This window comes from Bos indicus, chromosome 5 (genome assembly GCF_029378745.1).
Source record: "Bos indicus isolate NIAB-ARS_2022 breed Sahiwal x Tharparkar chromosome 5, NIAB-ARS_B.indTharparkar_mat_pri_1.0, whole genome shotgun sequence".
In the NCBI taxonomy this organism is placed as follows: Eukaryota; Metazoa; Chordata; class Mammalia; order Artiodactyla; family Bovidae; genus Bos; species Bos indicus.
Genome location: NC_091764.1, coordinates 74,356,525 through 74,376,857, shown reverse-complemented (window position 1 = coordinate 74,376,857; position 20,333 = coordinate 74,356,525). Strand labels below are relative to the sequence as shown.

General features: G+C 48.8%; 1 protein-coding gene across 4 annotated transcripts; it reads right to left on the bottom strand.

Annotated features, from left to right (window-relative positions):
- Nucleotides 1-3,621: 3,621 nt before the first annotated feature.
- Nucleotides 3,622-19,279, bottom strand: LOC109559504 (apolipoprotein L3-like). Of its 4 annotated transcripts, XM_070789713.1 has the most exons (6): nt 19,164-19,273; nt 14,721-14,819; nt 11,877-11,917; nt 11,589-11,694; nt 9,667-9,787; nt 3,622-6,714 (listed from the first exon to the last, which is right to left on the bottom strand). In XM_070789713.1, exons 4-6 carry the CDS (start codon nt 11,665-11,667, stop codon nt 5,856-5,858), a joined length of 1,059 nt encoding a protein of 352 aa, XP_070645814.1. In that variant the 5' UTR covers nt 11,668-11,694; nt 11,877-11,917; nt 14,721-14,819; nt 19,164-19,273; the 3' UTR covers nt 3,622-5,855. The 4 variants fall into 4 exon arrangements, with proteins under 4 accessions (XP_070645814.1, XP_019816858.2, XP_019816856.2 ...); XM_019961299.2 differs by lacking the exon at nt 14,721-14,819 and having other exon boundaries at nt 19,164-19,279; XM_019961297.2 differs by lacking the exon at nt 14,721-14,819 and having other exon boundaries at nt 11,877-11,961; nt 19,164-19,264.
- Nucleotides 19,280-20,333: the final 1,054 nt, after the last annotated feature.

Genomic DNA, 20,333 nt, shown 5'->3' with positions numbered 1-20,333 from the left:
TCTCGAGTTCCAGGGCTTCAATCCAGAGGAGGAGAGCCGGCTGCTGACCACGGGGCATCCCATCCACCACAGAGCCGTGGAGCAAGGCCAAGGCCAGGGAAGGGGCCTGGAGCCTGGGTTGGCTCTGCTGCTCTGTGGGCAGCCTCCTCCTGATTCAGGGAGAGTGGGGCTGAGGGGTCACAGGAGGGGGCAGGTGGGGGTTAGCACAGGACAGGTAAGAAATACAGAACCTTGGCCCTGAAGGACCTTACCTGCTGGAGTCTGTGCCCACGTGCATTTCTAACAAAGGTGGCAGTAGATAGGGGGGCTCAGGAGGCATTACCTTAGGTAACTAGGGAAACAGTGTCCTTGTTTGTTTATTTGACTGCCCTGGGCCTTCACTGCTGTGCGGGCAGGGGCTGCTTTCTCTAGTTGCAGAGAGTGCACTACTCTTGGTTGAGTACATGGGCTTCTCATTGCAGTGGCTTCTCTTTTTGCAGAGCACGGGCTCTAGGGAGCGGGCTCAGTGGTTGCGGTGCACGGGCTTAGTTGCTTCCAGCAAGTCGGATCTTCCCGGACCAGGGATCAAAGCCTTGTCCCCTGCATTGGCAGGCAGCTTCTTTACCACTGGACCACCAGGGAAGTCCCAAAAGGTTTCTTTTGAAAAAGGTACTTTAAAGTCAAGCCTGGCTTCAATGTCCTTCAGAAGTGCAGGAGCGAAGCAGGGGTGGCTGAGTAGTGTGGGGCCATGTGCAGGGTGACGGGCAACACCACAGGTGGCTTGAGAGCCTCACTGGGACAGTGCAAGGTGCTCCTCACCAATTGTCCTTGTCACGGAGGCTGGGTCCAGACCAGCTCCACAGACATCTGAGTGCAACCAGCTGTTAGATATTCTGTGTCAGCAGCACAACTTCCTGAGATAACCCGTGGATTCTAAGTATGGACCTCTGCAGACTCAAAACACCCCTGTTCTCTTAGGTCTAAGCCCCAGGAACAAAGCAGCTGGAGGCTGTGTGCCGCTTGCTATGAGGGCAACTCTGTGAACTTCAAGGCATTTGTGAGAACTAGGAGCTGCAGCTTAAAACCAGCAAACTCAGGGCCAAGAGAGGAGCTAGAAGCCTCCAAAACAGGCCCTGCCAGAAGGGACTCAGGTCCTGGGTGGTGGGACAGACCTGTGCCCATCTCTCCCCACATTGGGATGCACAGCAAGTGGTGACAGACAGCTCCGTGGTTGGGCTCCAAGGAGGTGGGTCCACCACCCTGGGCCCAGGTTGAGTTGTGTTACAGAAACACCACATGCTTGCTTCACTTCCTCCTGAAACAGGACACCCTGCATCCTCCTGACCAATCAGCTCAACAGGGACCCAGGGAAGAGGCTCAAGGCACCCAGAGGCCCCACCTAGGATGGCCCTTCCCAGGTCGAGACTGTGGCCACGTTCTTGGACATTGGGCCTAGCTTCCTCCTGTTCTCCATTGGGGTGACAAACACGTGCTCTCAGAGGGGCAGTGAGGTCTTGATAAGGACCCAGGTGACAGTGCTGACACAGCGATGGCCCAGCCCAGGCTCCACGGGGGTGAATTTCCCCTCAGGAAAGAGGAACAGGAAGTGGGATCCCAGTAAAGACTGGTATCAGGGGAGCAGTGCTCCTGAGGTCCTGGGGTTACTGCACCTCCCTGTTGCTGCACATGTATAACATACATGCAGAGTACTGGGAAAGGCGCCCACAGAGCAGGAGAAGCACTGGCATCGAGCTGGGGCCCTTCACCCCTGACATCCCTGCAACACGCAGCAGGGGGAGTGATTCGTGTTTGTCTCCAGCTGGGAAAGTGGCCAGTGCACTTACTGTTGTGTGTGGGGTGTTGGACCCAGAACAGTGTGAGGAGAGTCATTTCCATTGGTCTGAGAAGAGGGCACGTGTGCATCCAGGAAGCACTCAATCTGGAGTCTCTCTTCCTGAGCCTCTCCCCCCAGGGTTCGGGTCCCTGTTAACCATTCATCTTCCTCATCCTTCCGCCTGACCTATTGGTCCAAGAATATAGTCCTCAGACCCAAGCGCCTCTGTCTCCTGGGAACCTGACACAGATTCCAGGGACTTGGTCCTAAGCTCCCTGCTGGAAGGGGCCTCTGGGGACAGACTGTGAGCTCCTGCAGGGGGACCTGCCCTACTTTCTGCCCTTCCTGAACTGTGCAGGTTTGGGGGCTTCTTTCCATTCTCTGACCTGGCCTGCATCCCTCCAGTGCACGCTCTTCTGTGCTCACTTACCAAACTCAGTTTCTGTTGCTCAGAACCACAGGGATCTCAGCTGACACAGGGGTCACTGTGGAATTGCATCATCTGCACATTGAGCTGAATGGGGTCCAGCTCTAAGGGTTCGGGGGGACGTGGGGATGGACACTGAATGGTTCTGTATCCAGTACCTGGAACCCTGCCCAGGAGAAGTCTGTGCAGGATTTGATTTCCCCAGGAACTTACAAAGAATTAAAAAGGAATGAAAGTCATGATTTGGGGATCAGACAGATTCTGGCCATGACTGCTGACATCTTCAGGAAGGAATGGAAGGGCTGATTGAAGCCTCAGGGTAACACTGGATGAGAGGGAGTCAGAGTCAGAGGCACTGAGGAAAGTCTCCCGAAGGAGGTTTGGACAAAAATGGGGAGAGGGCCCTGCAGCACATGAGGAGGGACTTAGGAGACGTCCTGGGATCATTTCCAGGTCCTGGGTCTCTGGCTTCCTGCCCTGGGCTCCAGGCATTGGAGTCAGTTAGGTGCTCACATGCTCCACACATGGAAACACAGAGAGTTGGTGCCCTGTGGAGCAGGCCCATGAAGGTGAGAGCCACACCCAGATGCTCCCCTCTCCTCCTGCAAGAGGAGGAGCCTGAGGCATCCCATGAAGGCTCCTCAGAAGGTCCAGGCAGGTGCAATCCCAGATGGGTAACCAGATCAGAACATGGCCTTGGATGGACTTTCCCTCCATCCCTGCTCCCATCCCCTAGCCCCTCAGTCCTGCTCCTGGAGACTGAGTGAGCCTGGCCTCCAGCTCTGCCCTCAGGGGACCCCAGCTCCTGCACACTGCTTAGGTCTGCAATTAGGCTTCAGCATCTGTGCTCAGAGTCACGGTTAGCTGTGGAGGAGGTGAAAGCAGTTGTGTTAAGGTCAATACTCTATGGGTCATTCTAGCCCAAGCGGGGAATAGATGAGTGGGGCAGGGAAGTGCCCCAAGGTAAACACAGGAAGGCAGTTCTGGAAGCTCCTGCAGGAGTCCTACTGATACGTGAAGGCAGCCTGGGTGAGGTGTGTGCTATCTCTCTCTCCCCTCTGTTTACGGCTAACCTTCTCTCACACCTGCACACAAGCCCTCTGCTCTCAATCACCCTTGGGTGTCCATTCTGGTCCCCAGGACTAGAGGAGGAGCATCTCAGTGCTCAGCCCAATTCAGATGACATGGGCTCCCCTGGGCATCCCACGAAGCCTTCAGGGCTCCAGGATCTTAGGGAAATGATTGGATGGGAGCCCAGCAGGCAGGCAGGAGGAGCCATGGAAGACGTGCTCCCCGAGACCCTGGGAGACAGGCTCCCGGGGAAGGAGGTCAGCCATCTGGAGCCCAGGTTAACCCATCAGTCAACGCAAGGAAGCCTTAGTGAATCAGCTCATATTTATTGAACCAGAGTCTAAGTAAAACAAGGTGGAGAGAACCAGAGCAACCTGAAATATCTTATCCAGCCTCACCCCCCAGCTGAAGAAGAAACCGAGGGTCAGAGAATTGTGTCTGTTGGCCCCAGGCTGTTTCATCTCCTGACACATCGAAAGTTCCTTGACCTGTTTCTGCCTCCTTGTTTCATCCTTCTTTCTTTCTTTCTTTTAATCAACCTCTGTTCCTCCTCCACATTTGGATTTTCATGGAAACTTCACTGGTCTCTTGGTGCACTCTGGACCCAAAGAGCTCCTGGCAACATGTCAGATGTTCCATCCACTGTGTTGTCACACCACTGCTGCCACCAACCTCATCACCACCATTGTCATCAAGAAGCCACTGCCTGAAGATCTACACAGACAATTCTTCATGAAGACGTACAGATGACCAGCAGGTACGTGAAAACATACTCAACGTCACTAATTATTAGAGAAATGAGAATCAAACTACAATAAGTTATCTCCCCTACAGTGATCACAGGGGCCATCACCTACATCTACAATGCTCTGAGGCTGTGGAGAAAAGGGAACCCTCCTACACTGTTGCTGGGAATGTAAATTGGTGCAGCCACTATCGAAGGCCATATGGAGTTTTCTTAAACAAGTAAAAATAGAGCAAGCATATGATTTACCAATCCCACTTCTGGGCATATTTCTACAAAAAAAATTAAAGCTCTAATTTGAAAAGATACACATACCCTGATGTTCATAGCAGTACTATTCATAACGGCCAAGACACGATATTAACCTAAATGTCTGTTGACAGATTAATGAGTAAAGCAAATGTGGTACATGTATACACTCCATGAATCCTACTCAGCCATAAAGAAGAATGAAATAATATTATCTGTAGCAATATGTATGGATCTAGAGATTATCATACTGAGTGAAGTAAGTCAGACAAATACGTGATACTAACTTATATGTAGAATCCAGAAAAATAATACAAATGACCAAATGAATAGAAACAGACTCATAGACAAAGAAAACAAACTTTTTACCAAAGTTTTGGGGGGATAGGTAAATTAGGAGATGGGATTAGCAGATACACACCAATAAAGTAGGGACTGCCTACTGTAGTAGCAAAGGAACAGTATTCAATATCTTGTAATAAACTATAATGTAAAAGAATAAAGTTTAAAAATAAAATAAAATTTTAAAAAAATGAAAATAAAAATAAAAACACACACTCAAGTAAAAAAAAAAAAAAGAATAAAAAAGAATATAGATATACACATGCTCAGATGTTCTGTTGTGTCTGACTCTGTGCAACCCCATGGACTGTAACATGCCAGGCTCCACTGCCTATGGGTTTTCCCAGAGAAGAATATTGGAGTGGGTGTCACTTCAACCTCCAGGAATCCCTACCCAGGAATCAAACCTGTGTCTCTTGCTTCTTTAGCACTATGCCACCTGGGAAGCCCAGATAAATACATAGATATCTGTATAATTGAAGCACTTTGCTGTATACCTGAAATTAACAGAATATTGTAAATCAATTATCCTTCAATTAAACAAACAAACGAAAGAAGTCACTGCCTAAGTAAGACACATCAGCTAGGGCCAAAGGTGAGTTGCTGTTGGAGGAGAGGTCTAGAGACCACCACCAGGGGAAGACTCTTCCTGCTGGGACATCACAGCCTGTGGAGGGCGATAGAGGAGCCCCTGCTTCTTCGGGATCCCAACAATCCTAACTGACCTTCTCCCATTTTCAACCCGTTCGTACACCTGGCCTCTCATTGCTAGTTCGCCTGCCTCTCCCTTTGTTCTGCCTCCAGTGTCATCTTTAGTCCAAAGTGGTTTCTGATGGGAGGGGAGTTTGGGGGAGAATGGGTACATGTATATGAATGGCTGAGTCCCTTTGCTGTTCACCTGAAACTATTACAACATTGTTAATCGGCTATACTCCAATACAAAATAAAATGTTCTTAGTATGAAAAAAAGTTGTTTCTCCCCACCTCTCATGCTCTGGTCCCCACTCCTCCCTTAATCTAGGCTCCAGGCCCCTTCCTTCTCTCTTCTCATCTATCACCTATATCCATCCCTTCCCTGCTGTGCTCAACTAATGCCAAATCCTAACACCCAGCTTCATTAATGTGGTCTCCAGCTCTTCCCTCTAACAAGGTACCTCTGCACTTTAGCCCCTCACATGTCCCTGGACCCCGCACTGCTCTGGGGGTGGCTAAATCAGGTCCTCCTGCAGACCCTCATAGATCTGGGTGAGCTCCTCCAGCTTCCTCTCCAGCTCCCTGGCCCGCTGCCGCAGGTTTTCAGCTGATGCTGTCTTTGCACCGTCGTGCAGGTGCATTGACTCCTTCACCAGGAAGCCCACATCCATCAAGAGGAAGACCCCTGAAGTGGCCAAACCAGCCACCCGGACTCCTTTGCTAATTGTTAAAGCTGTGGCTTTGAAACCTGCCTGTATCTGTTGGATGGCTGGGCCTGAGATTCTCCCAGCATTCATGCAGATGTTTACAGTGGCTGCACAGCCAGGAATGGCTTTGCCTGTCTCCATGGCATGAATTAGATTTTCAATGCATTTTACAGCTTCTGTGACTTTCTCTGTTGCGGGGATGCTCTTGAGTACCTCTAGGAGAACCTTCCATTTCTTCATGAAAGTTGACATCATGCGACTGGCTTCGGTTTCTGCTGATGACCTCTGCACATGTTCGATGATACTGGTGGACACACTGGTCACAGTAGCTGCTGCTCCCAGCCCTATCCCAGTGGCCAAGAGCACCACACTGGCCCCCATTGTCACGGGTGCCAGAGCCAGGCCAACGATGGTCAGAATACCAGACACAGCACCGGTGCTGTGGGCCATCACATTGGAGATGGTACATCCCTTATGGACTTTCTCAACCTTGTCTGCGAGCTCATGGAACTTGCTTATGAACTCCTCCAGCTGCCGTTTCACCCGAGGAAACTTATTCAGAAACCTCCTCCTGTCCAGCTGCTCTTTGGAGAGTCTTTCTTGGTCCTCCTCAACCAAGGCTCTTTTCAATTCGTTCAGATATTTGTGTAGTTCATCCACATCTTCCCTGTAATGATGAAGGTCAAGGGATTAGAAAGGCAGTTTGCTTGTCTGTAAAATTGGCTCCATAATATCTATTCTGCATAAATACAGATATGTTACTATAAATCATTAGAAAAGAATTTTATAAATGTAAACTTTTCTCTTTCAACCTTAAACACGTTTCATACTTTATAGATGCTCCATCTTGAAATAGCTAAACTTGGAATAGGTAGATGAAAGTCAGCTTAGGATACTGGCAACTTAAGAGAGAATTCTCAGGTAGTCCAGAAGATACAACTCTGCACACCCACTGCTGGCCTGGACTCAATACCTGGTTGGGGAATGAGGACCCCACAGGCCATATGGCTCAGCCAAAGAAAAGGTATGTGGTAAAGATGTCTCACAGGGGGTCAACACCACCACTTTGAAAGAGTTTTTGGAGTGGGAACTCCACAGATAAACAAAGACAAGTAGGACTAGAGGACAAAACCTTCATTCAAGGGCCTCAGTGTGTAGTGAGAAGTCTCCCTGCCCTTTGCCCTTGGCTACTGGGAAGTGGTCCCTAAGCCCCTAGAATTCTGCCTGATAGGAGTGTCCTTGCCTGCCTGGGCCTTTGGCCACTGGTCAGTCTGAGAAGGTGACAAGTGACCCAAGGTCTCTGGGTCCCATGGTATCAGTTCTGCCATCTGGTAGAGCTGAACACTAGGGCACAAGTCTGACTTCCAGGAGGGGCTGGAGATGACAGGTCAGGGTAATTTGGCTTGTAAGCAAGTGAGTGTCCCTGATAGGCAGTACTCCGTGCATCTTATCACATGCCGAATCCAGGTCAGTAACGTGTCCTGAGGACAATGGAAGCTTCATATGTGACACCTGCCCAGACTCTGCCCTGTGGCTGGTGGGAACTTTTATCCTTCCCTGTAGTAAACTGTAGGAGAAGGTGATGGCACCCCACTCCAGTACTCTTGCCTGGAAAATCACAGACAGAGAAGCCTGGTAGGCTGCAGTCCACTGGGTCGCGAAAAGTCAGACACGACTGAGCGACTTCCCTTTCACTTTTCACTTTCATGCATTGGAGAAGGAAATGGCAACCCACTCCTGTGTTCTTGCCCGGAGAATCCCAGGGATGGAGGAGCCTGGTGGGCTGCTGTCTATGGGGTCACACAGAGTCAGACACAACGGAAGTGACCTAGCAGCAGTAGCAGTAGTAAACTCTACCTGGGATCATGAAGCTTTCAGTGAGTCCTGAATAGGGACTCTATAGGGAATTCTTGAACCTGAGAGTTGTTTTGGGAATCCCCTAAATTTGCCATTGAAGTCAAAGTAAGGGCAGTCCAGGGCACTGTGCCCTTATATTTTGAAGATTGGCTGTCTCTATGAATTAGAATTTTTTACACCCCAAAAGTCAGAGCTAGAAGACACCTTATAATCATTTGGCCTGCCATCTGCTGTCTTCTAAGCATTGAGCCCTTGACCTTCTCAGCAGAAGGTCAATGGGTCCACCCACTGCCCCAGTGGACAGGGGAGCAGGAGACGTGCTATGAGCCCTGGCTTCCCTTGGACTGTCCAGCTCACCTCACTGACTCCTGACCCATCACCCAGCACCCTCAACCGCTCAGGGGTCACCAACCTAACTCACAATTTACCTGGTGACAGCTTCACTTGCCTGCACCCCAAGGCCGTGTGCAACTTTGTGGAACCTCTAAAGATTCAAGGGACTTGAGGAAATATCCATCTGAATGGCTGAGCCTGAGGAGACCGGCACTTGCAAGGCTGGTGGAGGAAGCGTTTTCCTCTTGGGTGGGGATGTGTGAGGCTCCTCAGAATCCCTCAAATGTCACACAATCACAGCCACTCATTGTGACCCTGGAGGGCTCCCTGAGCCATAGGGCCTTCCCACTGTCAGGGGGACTCCACGTAGATTAGAAGAGGGTTCCCGATGGAGTGAGAAGCCAGGTCCCAGGCAGATGTGCAGTTACCGTCACCCAGGGCCCTCTAGTCCAGCATGAGGGGAGCCCATCAGGGAGGGAAGAAATGTCCCCCTCTCCCACTCAGGGGAGCTCTGCAAGGGTCACAGTCCCTTCAGTTCTGTGTCCTTAGGGCCTACTCTCTTCACTCTGCTCCTGGTCCTGCTGCCCAAGCCTTCCTACTAGTCCTCCAACCTGGACCCGCTGCTCCACCCTGAGTCCTGGGTCTGACCCTGGTGCAGGCCTCCTTGGTCCTTTGGATGAGATGATTGCACTTGGTTCCTCACCGCTGACCCTGCAGTTCACTCTGAGGCCATCACCATAATCCATCAGACTGAATTGCTATTCCCATTGGACGCAGGACAGATCTGAGATTCAAAGTCTTAAGCCCATGGTCCCAGGAGTTGGGCACAGCTAGATCCAGGATCCCACCAGCTCCTCCAGTTCCTCTCTAGCCTCTCTTCCTTATGGGCCAGCAGGATCCTGCAGGGTTCATACAGTTCCTAACATCAGGAATAGAAAGACTGTAGGCAGAAACCCAGGATACAAATGGTGGTGTCAGGATTTTCCCACTTGTCCCAAAGGAAATTCTTCTTGGTTCTCCTCACCAGAAAGAAGACCCTTGACCCTGTCTCTTCCCAACAAGCTTTTAAAATGTTTCTATTGACTGAGTACTTACTATTTGTCAGTCATTATGGGAATCACTTTACATGCATGACCTCAGTGTCCTCACAGTAAAAATGAAAAGATGGAGAAACCAAAGCAGAGAGTAGTTCAGTAACTTGTCCAAGGTCACATAACCTGCCCCTTCCTTGCAGGTTTCATCTCTTCTCAACCCACGATCATTCACTGTCAGCAAATGACATGGAGGAAACATTCCTGATGGGATCTTGAGAAGGAACACCCCTGGCCCCAACAGTAGGGTCCTGCCTGGAGGAGGCGTTACTCCAGGAAGAAGCTGGCCTGGTGCTGGGGGACGTGGGTGACCTTCCTGGTGCACCTGTGCCGGTTACCTGGACAAACTGTCTTCAGCCTCAACTCTCTTCAGGTATTTTTTCAGCATGAGTAGCAGTGTGTCTGTGCTCAGTATGTCCCAGAGACATTCAATGACATCCTCAAAAAAGATCTCAGTATCTAGATGAAAGAAAAGGAAATAAGATTAGAAGAATATGTGATGGGACATAAATGTTATTGAGTATAAAATAGTTAAAATTCCTCTTGCTGAGCAGCAGTCACCTGGGGTGCTCTTGGTGTGGTCACCTAGGGTTATGGATGGACTGTCCCCTCTTCCCCACCCCCCAATTTGTGTTGAAGAGTTAACTCTTGGTGACGTTTTTGAAGATAGGGATTGTAAGGAGGTTAGGTGAAATGAGGTCCTACGTGGGATTCCCAGGTAAATTGAGGCCATAGTTGGGATTCCCAGGGAGTTCTAGTGGTAAAGAACCTGCCCGCCAATGCGGGAGATGTAAGAGAGGTGGGTTTGATCCCTGAGTCAGAAAGATCCCTTGAAGGAGGGCATGGCAAGCCACTCCAGTATTCTTGTTTGGAGAATCCCATGGATAGAGGAGGCTGGTAGGCTGCCTTCCATGTGGTTGCAAAGAGTTTAACACGACTGAGCGACTGAACACACACACACAAAGAGAAGAAAGAGCAAGTGTGATTTGTTAGTTACCCCTTCCAGAATAGACGGGCAGCACCTTATAAATGAATGCTTTCATGTTTGGGCAGTGAAACAATTGAATACTCACGTTAAATGGGATAAAGAATGTAATGACTACAAATAGCCTCAGATCACTACAGGGTAAGACTACTCCTCAATGAGTTATAAAAATCCCTGAGTGATTTCAGAGATCTGGACGTTATGGAATTGTAGGTAAGATATTGGTGGCCAGGCTATATATGTGTGTGTGGGCTGGGACTTGATATCAAATGTCTTTCTTGGTAAATCCACACAAAGAGGCATTATCCTTATCTCACAGAAGAGGCAAGTGAAACTCAGACAGGACAATGGACAGCCCAAGGCCACAGAGCTGAAAGCTCTGAGGTTGAATCCAAGGTCAGGTGTCAGACATTTCTTGGACAAGACTTTGAATCTTCCTTCCATTTAAAACTCCTGTGATTTGTTCATTCTACTCTATAGCACACAAGGGGAATTCTTTGCAACTCATTTTTGGTGGTGAGCATGCAGTAGCGTATATAGAAGTACAAATATAATGTTGTACACACGAAACTTAGAAAACATTACAAACTCATGTTACCTAATTTTACAAAAGACTTTAGGACCACATGCCATTGAGTAAAACTACCATGTGAGAGGATTCCTGCTTCTGACCACAGACTGTAGGATGGGCACGGGAGGGGATCCACCAGGTGGAGGAGGGGTGGAGCCAGATGTGATCCTCATCACCCCTCCCCTCCAGGTGGGAGATGGCAAAGGCCAGACAGGTTCAGAGCAGGGTCCACTGACCCTTGCAGAGAAGCTGGGCTGGTGGCTGGGAAGAGCCGGAGGAAACGGCTTCTGTGGTGATGCCCCAGGGTCTGGGAGCAGGAGGGGGCTTGGCCAAGGGAGAGAGCAGGAGACACTCCAATGATGCTGGAGGACCTCCTCTCCCAGGCCTGCCTGGCCTTGGGGACTGCCATCTGCGGTCCATGCTCCGCATGTGCTCTCCTGGCCACCGTCCTGAGTCACTTGCTGGGTGGTGGGAGAGGCAGGAAGTCAGCACCTTGGTCATGGCTCCCTGAGGAGATGGCTCGGAAGGAGGCTGTGGGCAGACCCCAGGGTGAGGGGAATCTCCTGGTCTCTCTTGGAAGCTCAAGGATGTTTATCCATCCTCTTCATGGTTCTTGATTCCTCTGTAGTTTAACTAGCCTGGAAACACCTCCCTCAATTCTGGGTCACAAGTAGGAACATTCCAGAGAAGAGAGAGCTGACTACCTGAGGAGTATCCGAAGTTTTCTGAGCTCATGGTGGCAGCAGGGGTTCCCAGAGATCTCCCTTCACTCCTTGTTTGCATCAGGCTGGAAGGAGGTGTGGCTTCACCCTTGGGGAAGAGAAAACAGACTGTGGGCTAGATCACCAGTGAGCAGCGGCTGCAGGGAGCAGTGAGGGGAAGCCCTCTGGTGGGTTCCCCTGGGACGGCCACCAGTGCCACCAGGGACTTAAGCCTCTGCGTTTCCCTGTCCCCTGGGCTCTGCTGGCTGTTAGTTAAGAAAAGTCACTCACCTCCTACAGCTCCTTCCAAGCTGAGTCAGAGTCCTGCTCTCCTGTTGGGGCACAGGGAGAAGGTAATCAGACAGGAGACAGCCATCTGTGAAGTTATAGGAGCAGTAAAACCAGAGATGAAGAGCACATAGAAAGGAGCATAGAAAGGAATACTCTGGGAATTATGTGAGGTCGGGACACCTGTGTCACTAATTGGTAATAACTACTATTGATTCCGTGTCTATGATGTGCAGGCTCCTGAAACTCACCTAAACATGGATCAGCCCAAGACTTCATGCTGGTGCCAGAATCTGGACTTGAACCCAAGTCTTTCTGATTCAAATAGCAGGTTAATGATAACTATGCTGTACTCTCAACAATATTCAAAAATACTTACCTGGGGGTATATGTTAATTGGTAAACGACTCTTTTTATTCCAAAATGATGTCTTGCTCCCTGTGCCTGAATCTCTGCCTTGACAAAGTTTCTGGTGCTGCAGCTCCCACAGCCCACATCCTCCTGCCTTCTGCAGGAGGCTTTCTCCCACAAGCCCCCTCCCTGCAGCCCTGCCCTGGGCAGCTGAGGACCTGGATAGTGCCCAGTCCTCTCTGTGGTCCTCCCCTGACTGTTGCACTTTGGGGTGTTTCTAATTGTTTGTGTAAATAATAGTGTAAAGAACACTCTTCTTGTATGAAACTTTGCCTGTACTTGAGACCGTGTCCTTAAGCTGTTTCTGGAAGTAGAATGATTTGGTCAGGGCTCTAAACATTTTAAATGTTTTCATACCTAGAGTCGCTCTGTTGTGCCAAAAAATTGCACCAATTGATTACAGTTATATTCATATATGAGGGTGTCAATTCTTTTAATCTTGCCAATTCTCAGAAGTCTCTACTTCAAAACCGATCTTTATTGAGAGAGAATTTTTTAATTCTGTTTGAGATTACATTGCCTTGGTAGATGATGAAAGGAAACAAACGTTGATTACATTCAGCAGTATTATAAGAAGACAAAAGTGCATTTATCAGCTCCTCCTCCTGAGACCTGACTGAAATGATAGCAAACATGTTTACAGTTGTAATAATGGCTACTAATAGGAAGCATCTCTGTGCTTGTGGTCTTCGTTCTGTACTGATAATTGATCTAAGACTTTACCGAATATAATTTGGATCATTCCAGTAACCCTTGAGATATGTACCCCAACTCCCCTCCTTTTTTCATAGATGTTATGTGACTTGCCCAAGGTCAGAAATCTTGTCCATGACAGACTAGGTTTCAACACACTTACTGGACTCAAGAGCCCATACCTCACCTCTCGGTGCTCTGCTGCTAATATAAAGCCAGGAATGTGGGCAACAGGAGCCCAGAGTCTTCAGCAGTAGTTTGAAGACTGACTGGATGAAGAAGTGACTGCTGAATAAAGAGGAGTGGAGGAAAGAAACGGAGAGAAGGTGTACAGGCTAGAGGAATGCTTGCTTAGAGCAAAATGAGAGTGACACAGAGGAGAAAGCAGGGGATAGTCCCAGCATCCCACATCCCATCACATATTCACGCAAATCCACACCGGACAGAGGAAAATCTTAATTCAGAGACTCCAGAAAAAATATTTCTGTATTCTGGAATTTAGGGGTCCTCAGGCAAGCACTCTACAGGGCAGCTTACCAGTCAACTCTACTCCCTCTTAAATATGAATGGGTCATCCAGGATTAGATACATGGAAACGATGATAATGTTGAAAATGTGACTTAGACAAACAAATGAGAAATGACACCAGAAGAGATAGATGGACAATTCTGAAGGAAGAAAATAATTTTTAAAACTTGAACCCAGGTCATTAAGTCAATTAGAAAGGATTTTTGTCATAAAATGAGATGCACTGAAAAGTGGGAAAAATTGAAACAGACAAAAAAATCTTGGGAATTAATAAGTGTTTACCAAATAAGTCTAAAGAAAGATTGGAAAAGAAGGTCAAAAAAAGCTTCCAGAAGTTTTCTTTAAATGACAGAAGAAATGGAGCTAAATGGAGAATGGAAATGTTGCTATTCACAATCGTTCCCGAGCAAGTTACTTGAGAGTGAGGTGCAGAGGGAAAGAAAAGATGTGTGTGTGTGATGATGATGCAAAGGATAATCAAGAGAAAGAAAGATTCATGAATGTGATCCAGGAATCAGGAACATCAACCCAGAGAGAAGGGAATCCAAGGATCACAGCTGGGCACACAGCAGATGTAGAGAGAAACCAGTTCAGAATGGGGTAAAAAGTCCAGAGTCTGTGGGGACAGGGGACTCGGTATCATATGAGGCACAGGAGCAAAGAAATGGAGGAAATTTGAAGATAGACAGTGCAAGGGGTGAAAACAAAGGCAATTCCAAACATCAGGAAAAACTGAAGCTGTGCCAAAATGTATGTGCAAATAGATAGTGTTAATACAAGTTACTCAAGAGAAGATATTTAAACATCACAAAAATGTAAATTCTCTTCTTTGACTTTTAACTTTTAGAACAAGGCATTTAAAAATGAGAACTAAATTTACTTGCTGTCAATCAATATAAACATTAAATCACACTTCTAGAAGTTGGGAACTGAAGCACTGAAGAGAGAAAGAGAAAGTCTCATTTTACAAAGTGGGGAATCAAGAAACACCAGTTGAACCTGAGGGCCTAAGAAATAATGGCACAAATAAAGTACATATAACCACAAAGTTTTGTAACAGAAGATGTAAGATTAGTGGTATAATGATATTAGGAGAAGATAGGGACGGATATAAGAAAAAGTATAAAAATAACTGAAAACATTATCTTCCCTGGTAAGGAGTAAGTAAAGAGTATCAAACTTTTTAAATTAGGAAAACAAAAATATGATACTTAATGTTTATTAGCTATCCTGGTTGACGACTTCCCACTCTGCACCAGGCAGCATTTTAAGTGCTTCTCAAGCCTTCACTTATTTTCACTTCTCTCAATGACCCTGTAAGTAAGGAAATTATCTAAGGATATTGCTTAATTACCTAAATAAAAAGCAAACAACTGAAAGTGCTTTTTACTACAAAGGGGTGTACAGAACCCTGTGTATAAATTGATTTGTTTTAAATATATGCATTTAGTATTTTGGAGTTTTTTAATTTTATAAAAGCAGAAGTCACTTCATAGTAGTTAGTAACCCATGAGAATGGGTTGATTTCTGGCGCCACTACATAAAAGTGGTGGAAGCAATTGGATTAAGAGACAATAAGAAGTAAGCTGACACCCGATGTGACAACTGTCAGTGTAGCAGACATGTTTGTGATGATGAAGCCAAGCTCTCTAGGAAAAGGAGGGATGATAATACACGTAAACCAGGACAATCACAGTGACCTGTGGCCTTAAACTAGGAGAAGGCAGTGGCACCCCACTCCAGTACTCTTGCCTGGAAAATCCCATGGATGGAAGAGCCTGCAGTCCGTGGGGTCGCACAGAGTCGGACACGACTGAGTGACTTCACTTTCACTTTTCACTTTCATGCATTGGAGAAGGAAATGGCAACCCACTCCAGTGTTCTTGCCTGGAGAATCCCAGGGACGGGGGAGCCTGTTGGGCTGCCGTCTATGGGGTCGCACAGAGTCGGACACGACTGAAGTGACTTAGCAGTAGCAGTGGCCTTAAACAGATCCATCATCTAGCAGCACCTTGCCCACAAACATGTGCACCCATGGGCTTCTGTCCACTCAAAGGAAGCAAGACTCCTTGAAGGGGAGGTCAGTTCCACAGGTCAGCATCTATATCCACAGGTTGGCACCTATACACCCCCAAAAGGCAAAGATTTTCTTGGAAATGTTCAGAGCAGCATTTAGAAGGGGCACCCACATAAAATGAGCTTCCCTGGTGGTTCAGATGGTAAACAATCTGCTTGCAATATGAGAGACCTGGGTTCGAACCCTGGGAACATCCCCTGGGGAAGGAATGGCTACCCATTCCAATATTCCGGTCCAGAGAATTCCATGGACAGAGGAGCCAGGCTCCTCTGACAGGCCATGGGATCACAAAGAGTTGGACCCAACTGAGCAACTTTAATGTAACTCACATATACTAATGCTGCTGACAATGGAAAGTGAATACTATGATCATGTTTCATTGGGCCAAGTTGACTCTGACAAAGGCCATGAGTTCATAACAATTCAATGAGAAGAGTTTATATCAAATGTGGCTAAGGAGGGAGACATAAAACTTACAAAAGGTAGCTATGCTGCAAAGAGGAGTAAGTGTAGTGGGAAATATTTCACTGTTAATTGAATATAATAATAAAAGGAGTCTTAAAATCGATGGGTATATTCCCTTCTGTCTATTTATGTGACCATTATAAAGGACTGAGAAGGAAAGAATACCCCCAACATCCCAAGGCTGGCCTGGTATCACAACAGGGTGATGCTCTTCTCCTGTTGGATGTAAAGGTTCTCACAGAACTCCAGCCTCACACAGGGTCACCCTGAGAGCAGGAGCAAAGGAGACAGCAACACCCATCACTGTGCCCCCACCAACACCACACCCCCTCCCTTGGGTGAAAAGCAGGACTACTCCTTCTTTAACAGTCACACCTTTATGCTCACTCTGGTCTCCCCTCTCCATAGATGAGTTATCGAGACCCCCACTGATAGAAGTGCCCCTCATTTTCTGTGTCACCTAATCTAGAGTGGACCCATTTCCTTAGTGAGTGAGTGAAAGTCTCTCAGTCATGTCCAACTCTGTGCAACCCCATGGATTATAGAGTCCATGGCATTCTCTAGGCCAGAGTACTGCAGTGGGTAGCCTTTCCCTTCTCCAGGGGATCTTTCCGACCCAGGAATCAAACTGGGGTCTCCTGCATTGCAGGCAGATTCTTTACCAGCTGAGCTATCAGGGAAGCCCCCATTTCCTTAGACCCTCCCCCAAATCCCGTCACCTGAGCTCCCATCCTAGAATCTTTCTATCACCTTCTTTCTGTGATGCCTGGGGTTGTCCCTCAGGAGGAGTAACTTGTTCACTAGGGAGTGTGCCTGGTGGTGGAGGCTGGAGTCACTGATTATGTGGATGGGAGAGAATTCGCACAGGCAGGTCTACCTTGAAGCAGGTGGGAGAAGAGAGCTGGCTGGTCCCGTGCCACCCTCTCTGCCTGGAAGCTGCATGACCCAGGAGCCAGGGCAGCCAACTGACATCATGAAACCCGAGGACCAAGAGCCAAGACAGAGAGAAGACCAGGGCTTGGGCAGAAAGGGCTGGATCCTGGGTGATGCCAAAACTTTGTAAACACATCTGAACCATCAACCTCATCCTTCATTCTTCCCTCCCATTCTTGGCCTGGCCCTGATCCTTGTCTGGGGCCTCAGATGCATGTGGATGCTGATAGTGCTTCCTCTGCTGGATTCCTATCCAGGCTTCCTCCTTGTTAGCCTCTGATTGGTCCCTTTTTGGAAAGGGTGTTGGTGGGAGAGGGGAGGACCCTGGAGAAGCCTGGCCCTGCCCAGCTGCATGGCCAGTCATGCATCCCTCCCCTCCTCGTGGGCAGACAGATTCTCCCCAACCATCTCCCTCCTGTGCCTGCAGTCACCCTCCCTGGGAAGGGAAAGGGGCGTTAAGAAATTCCCTGGCTGAGCACCCGGACCCACCCGACTGCCCCAGCTCCTGTGTTCCTCACGCTCTCTGTCTCCACAGGGCCTGCTGCACGAGAATGTCACCTACCTTGGCACAGGCTGTCCCTCCCCAAGACATGTGCTTCCCCACTGGCCTCACCGTGTGACGGATTGCTTGTCCCTGGAGGCCCAGCTCCAAGCCTCCCTCTGCCACCTTCCCCCAGTTGCTCTCCAGCTCCTCTTGAAGGCCACACTTTCCTGGTCATGGTCCTTTTTGCTCAGTTTCTCCAGGTCTGAGAACCCTTCCCACATCATCAGGGGCCCTGTCTCTTCTCTACTGCTCCTCCTGTCCAGTGCCTCTGGGCACCCTCCACCGTCCTGGGCACAGCCTGGCCAAAATATGAGGGGTGGGACCCTTTATGGGGACATGAAACAAGCAGCTTCTCGATGACACAGCACAATCCTATTTCCCCTGTTAAAATTAGAAAGGGAGGGAGGGGAGAAGGGGAGAAAGAGGAAGACAATGGAGAAGAAACTAAAGATCTTAGTCAATCAATCATTCAAAGGGTCCAACATAACCAGAGAGAAAAAACTGAGGGGACTGAAGGAAGCATTAAAAATAACATTGATTTGAGAAAGCCTTTCTAAATACACACATTCCACAAGATATAATGGAAATTCTGATCTACTGAACTCTTAGAAATAAAAATTGCCAAGGATGCCATAAACCAGGTCAGAAAAAATATCTGCACCCACAGGAAAAAGTGGAAATCAGCTTTTAAAAACTTAGTAAGAGAATAGAACAAACAATTCCACAGGAGGTAGCTTGCCCAGGGTCACACACCTCGCTGTGGGGAGAGAGGAGGCCAAGGCCAGGCCTTTGGACATGGGTACAAGGGCAGGGTGGGAATGTGGTTTTAATAACCCAACATTTCTAGGATTGTCTCTGCCAGTAAAAAACATAGATCTAAGCTCATGCCCCTCCTGTTATACTGATGTCTGTAGAGTTTGGTTTTTTATCTTAACATTGCAACACCGGGATGTATGTGGACCTTGTGCAGTGAGCCCTTCTCACTTCTTCCAGCAGCGCCACCTTCCCCACACAGGACCTCCCATCACCCTCATCCTGAGCAGAGGGCCTGGCAAACACAGGAAGCCAATGCCCTTCGACTCCCCACTTGGTTTCCTGTCTATTTCCAGGCCACAATGTCCCCCAGGGCCTGGCACTGAGCCTGGCTCTCAGAGGCAAGGTTTTTCAACAAACCTTGATTCCTTGTAACTGAAAAAAATCCTCTTTCCCCCATCAGCCCCAGCCTAGCACCCTGGGGACAGCTTTAAGGTGGCCAGGCCATAGGAGGGGAGGCTCTGACTCCCCTGTCCTCCTCTACCCTCTCTGCTTCCTCCAATTTCCCAAAGTACAAAGTACACCCAACACCCACCTTCCTTCTGGGGTCGCCGCTCATGTCTCAGGAGTCCACATCCTGAGCTGAGCCCACCTGAGCAGCTGTGGCCCTCCCTCTGCTCTGTTTAGGGGCCCTTGGCTGGGAGGAAGCCCTCAGACACACCTGCCTCCACATCCAGGCTCTGCCCCTGCTTAACCTGCTGCCTCAGCCATGACCTCACCTCTCTATGCTTCCACTTCCAATCTTCTGTCAACTAGTGACATCATCCTTTCTCAGACATTCATCCTGAGGATGGGGAGATGGGCAGGGTCCCTCCCCTCTGCTTACCCAGGGGTTTTCCTCTGGCTGAGTGTGAACAAGATCCAGACGTTCTCAGCTGTGCATCTCTGCAATGACCACACACACCCTCTGTGCCTAGATATACTCTGGGAAGCAAAAGTGAAAGCAAAACTCTCACTTCTGAGCGGTTCAAGTCAAACAAACATCCTGCACACCAGGCCTCGCCCTGGGACTATTTCCACCTCAGGCTGACTTATTTAGAGAAAGAAGCCCAGTCCTGACATTCCACATCCTTCTTCACACAGTCCACTCCGTCTCAGGCTCCATGAAGGAAGACCGGCCACCAACACACCGTGAGTCCCTTGGCAAATCACTCCCCACCCCTCCCCATTCCATCTTCTCACCCCTCCAACCCCACACACACCAGCCTGCCTTCCTCGTTCACCTTCGTGCCACCAGCATGAGGTACAGTCCTAGAACAGACCAGCTGCTCAGTGCACACTGGTCACACTCTACTGCTGAGGGCCACGTCCAGGTGGCTTCTAGGATTCACTCACACTTCTAGGTTCTTCTGCCAGGGACACCTGCTGCATCCAACCGGGAGAAATGCTTTCTGCAAAGCCCAAATCTGGCATCACCTCCTCTAAGAAGGCCTCCATGACCTCGCCTGTTGAGCCCACTGTTTCCTGTTCTCCTCCCATGGTATCTAGAAGAGGGGCCTAAGGCCACCCCTCAGCCACTCTGTCCATGACCTTCCCCCCATCCCTTTTGATCAGATCCCTCTAGACTTAGCCCTGCTGGCAGGGACAGAACTAGTGCATTTAGTCCACAGGAGGAGGCCCAGCCTTGGTGGTCACTGCCATAAGGTGGATGCAGAAGTTCGTGGGAAGGGCTGAGAGCATGCTGCCTTTTACTACCTCGGCTTATCTCCACCTGACAGCACATGTTTTTCTCTCCAAATGGAAGACATTTATCAGAAAATCAGTGTCCTGGCGACTCAGAGAAGTCTGCAATGGAGCGCTGGCCCTTGTCTTTCTTTGGTTCCTGAGCAAAGAGCCTCTGTGGACGGGGCTGAGCGTGTGGCAGGGACTGTGCTCACACTGTCCATGCCTTTCCTGTTGAATCTCACACCAGCTCTAGGAGGGCCAGCTCCGTTTCATAGATGAAGAAATGCAGGTCAAGTTCCCACAGTCTGAGAGTCCTGCAGCTGGACTGTTG

Coding starts and splice junctions, on each gene's coding strand:
- LOC109559504 (XM_019961299.2), bottom strand. CDS start 11,667: ATGCAAACAAGGAGTGAAGGGAGATCTCTGGGAACCCCTGCTGCCACC. Junction 9,788..11,588: donor AAACTTCGGATACTCCTCAG/GTAGTCAGCTCT, acceptor TCTTTCATCTAG/ATACTGAGATCTTTTTTGAG. Junction 6,715..9,666: donor GCTGAAGACAGTTTGTCCAG/GTAACCGGCACA, acceptor TCATCATTACAG/GGAAGATGTGGATGAACTAC.